This window comes from Sphaeroforma arctica, assembly GCF_001186125.1.
Source record: "Sphaeroforma arctica JP610 unplaced genomic scaffold supercont1.154, whole genome shotgun sequence".
NCBI lineage: Eukaryota > Ichthyosporea > Ichthyophonida > Sphaeroforma > Sphaeroforma arctica.
Window position 1 is genome coordinate 1,225 of NW_014040404.1, and position 2,927 is coordinate 4,151.

Here is a 2,927-nt window from a genome sequence, read left to right on the forward strand (position 1 = left end):
TGTGTGTGTGTGTGTGTGTGTGTGAGTGTGTGTGTGTGTGTGTGTGTGTGTGTGTGTGAGTGTGTGTGTGTGTGTGTGCTGTGTGTGTGTGTGTGCTGACATCCAGTTATCGATACTGGTCTACCTGCTTTGATGTCTTCCACAGCATCCGGCATCTCTGGGGCAGGCGAGGGCGCTTGGCTCTTTGTAGTTGGGACTATGTGCACTCCGGTCACCACAGTAGCTTGTCTGTAGTGTGAGGTATATATCATGTATGTGTTAAAAGTTCCTCAATCAGCATAAAAAAATTTAACACAACGAATACAGTTGCCTTTTTAGGTCTTGGTATAAAGTGAAGATATTGTGGTTAACTTGGCTCCCACTGGGCGGCCATGTTGTGAAACACTATATAGTTGTATATACAACTTTTGACTGGAAATGTAGAGCGCATTTATGCTTTGAGACAATCTGCAAGTCGCCAACGTTGCGAACTATTCGTTCAACTGCTAAAGATATTGCACGATATAGCGCACCTATCAGGGTCCCCCTAAACCTGTGCATGGTTTAACATATCGCTTATATCCAGCGAAGTCGAGTAGCTCACAGACTGTACAGCATTCAAACCACTCACAGAAGAGACAACAATTGCGAAGCCTGCACGAGTATACAGATATACAGAAAAGCATGCGACACATACAGTGACTTGGCGCCGGGTGCTCTGTACTGGACCTTCTCGTCCACGCACAGCTCTCGCTTGTACCTGTTGTACACCATATCCACTACAGACTCGATATTCCCCACAGCTGCAAAGAGGGTAGTTGAAATCGGGTTGAGGGTTCGGGGCCGACGGATAGGGTGTGTAGGGGTTTTACGGTATACTGTAGAGTTTGTACGAGCTTGCATCTAATACTCAATGATGGAGCCCGAGCTTTATGTGGCGAGTACTTACCTGTGACGCCTGAATTCCAGCATTTTGTTGATATGTACATCCGATTCAAACGCGTATGAGGGCGAATGTGTCCTTGATCAAAATACAAGTATGTTTGTGCCTGTCCGATAGTTGCAAGCGTACGTATTCGATTGGATAGTCTGACAGAGGTGTATTTTCAAGGCAACACATCGCTCAAGCTGTACAGTGTACATATATGGTATAGTGTATCGCTCACGCTACGCAATATATGCCTTCTATATAGAAGCAATCCGTGGATGTGTGTTGAAAGCTACCATGTGGGAAACTTACAATGTGGAAGAATGACTCCAGGCGAAAGGCACTGACAGTAAATTACAGGAAAGGGCAAACTGTGGCAATAGAAGACGACATTTTCATGTTGTCAAACGGAGATATTGAAAATATCTTTGGCCCTGTCCAGCTACCAGCATAGACATATTAAGGTAAAATTGACTGTAAAGCATGCATGCTGGATACTATCATTGTATGAATATTATTCTGCAAGGTGATTGCACTTCCCAACCACTGTTTTATAGTGCTACGAAGGATCTATGGATACAGAGTGTTGAAAGGCGCTTGAGGGAAGCCAATATATACATAGAGATGAGTGCATGACAGAAGAATGAACGTCGCCATGCGCTCGATGAGAGCCAATACATTTATGAAACATCCGGTACCTACCATGGTGTACTGCTTCCAGCACAGGTTTGAGGTGAGTCTCCGGAAATTGGTTGAGTTTCTCGGCCGCCACTCGCTCATTTTCCAATGCTTCCTCGTACGAAAAACCCTGTGAGATTGTTGAAGTAAAGGTGCATGAATATATAGAGATGGGTTGATTGGAAGGACGGAGAATATTGAGATGGTAGACTGTGCTTAAAATTGCCAGTTTTAAGCGCTAAAAAATGCAGGCGCTAACTACTATCAATGGAACACACCTTAGGTACGTTGTTGTATGTAAAATAACAACAAAGCGAAGTACACATATTGCGACTCACTCATCACTCGATAAAATCTTCTCACAGCTGGCACAGCGAAAATACAAACAATTCGAACCGTGTCAAGCTTGAGACGCAACGAAATAGGAAAGCAACCAGCGGAATTGCAGACATACCGTTTTCCCAGTGAGAGCACATGTCCACTGACCACACATGTATTCGTACACGCGCTCTAGATAAGCCCTGCAATAAATTTTGAAATGGAAGAACAGAACTAAATCAGGAACAGATAAACGGTACATCCTTCAAGAATGGTGGCATACGTAGTACTTCGCCACACGAGGAAGTGATCTGAATTATCCAAATATGCTCGGACGTGAATGATGTACGCAAATATAGTAGGTAGTGGTTTGAAGTTCGCAAATAAATCAGAACGAGAGCTGAATCATCTCAGGCACAATAAGTCGTACATACATATATAGTAGGACCCGTAATGCTCTCTTAGCGTCGTTGTACTAAAATAATACACCAGGCTATCGTTAGAGATGAGTTTGTACAGATAAAATACACATGTCTCAAGCTTGCATGCGCTTTAAGCAGACTCAGCTATGCGTCATAAGATGAGGGGAATACATTTAAGAATTTAAGAAAAAAGGTAAAGAATATAATACAAATAAAATACTGTAAGATCTGCCTCTACATGTTGACTTATCGTATGTTTTGGGTACAGTCTAATAAATAGCAGCGTATATTCACTATTCATGACCAATAAAACATATCATAAACAGTCCATCTAGCAGATCATATGCAACATATAATCATATTACTAGTACATGTACTTGGTAAGCAATTCGTAAGTGATTGATTGAGCATAGCTAACTTACTCAATAGACACTCAGTTTACTGACATATATATATATAGGTACGTATGTGTGTATTTTTGTATGTAAATATATATGTATCAATGTATCAATGTATGTATGTATGTATGTATTTATGTATATATGTATACATAAATATATATATATATATATATATGTATATATAAGCATATATATCCTTGT

General features: G+C 41.0%; 1 protein-coding gene across 1 annotated transcript in view; it reads right to left on the bottom strand.

Moving 5' to 3' along the window:
* SARC_03131 (hypothetical protein) overlaps window positions 1-2,927 on the bottom strand; it is a gene marked incomplete at its 3' end in the record, with an annotated part of 4,231 nt that overhangs the window by 964 nt on the left and 340 nt on the right. The window contains exons 2-5 of the mRNA XM_014303067.1: window positions 2,040-2,106; window positions 1,610-1,715; window positions 677-782; window positions 125-228 (exon numbers count right to left, since the gene is read on the bottom strand). Of these exons, the coding sequence (XP_014158542.1) occupies window positions 125-228; window positions 677-782; window positions 1,610-1,715; window positions 2,040-2,106 (383 nt within the window). The remainder of the gene's footprint in view (window positions 1-124; window positions 229-676; window positions 783-1,609; window positions 1,716-2,039; window positions 2,107-2,927) is intronic.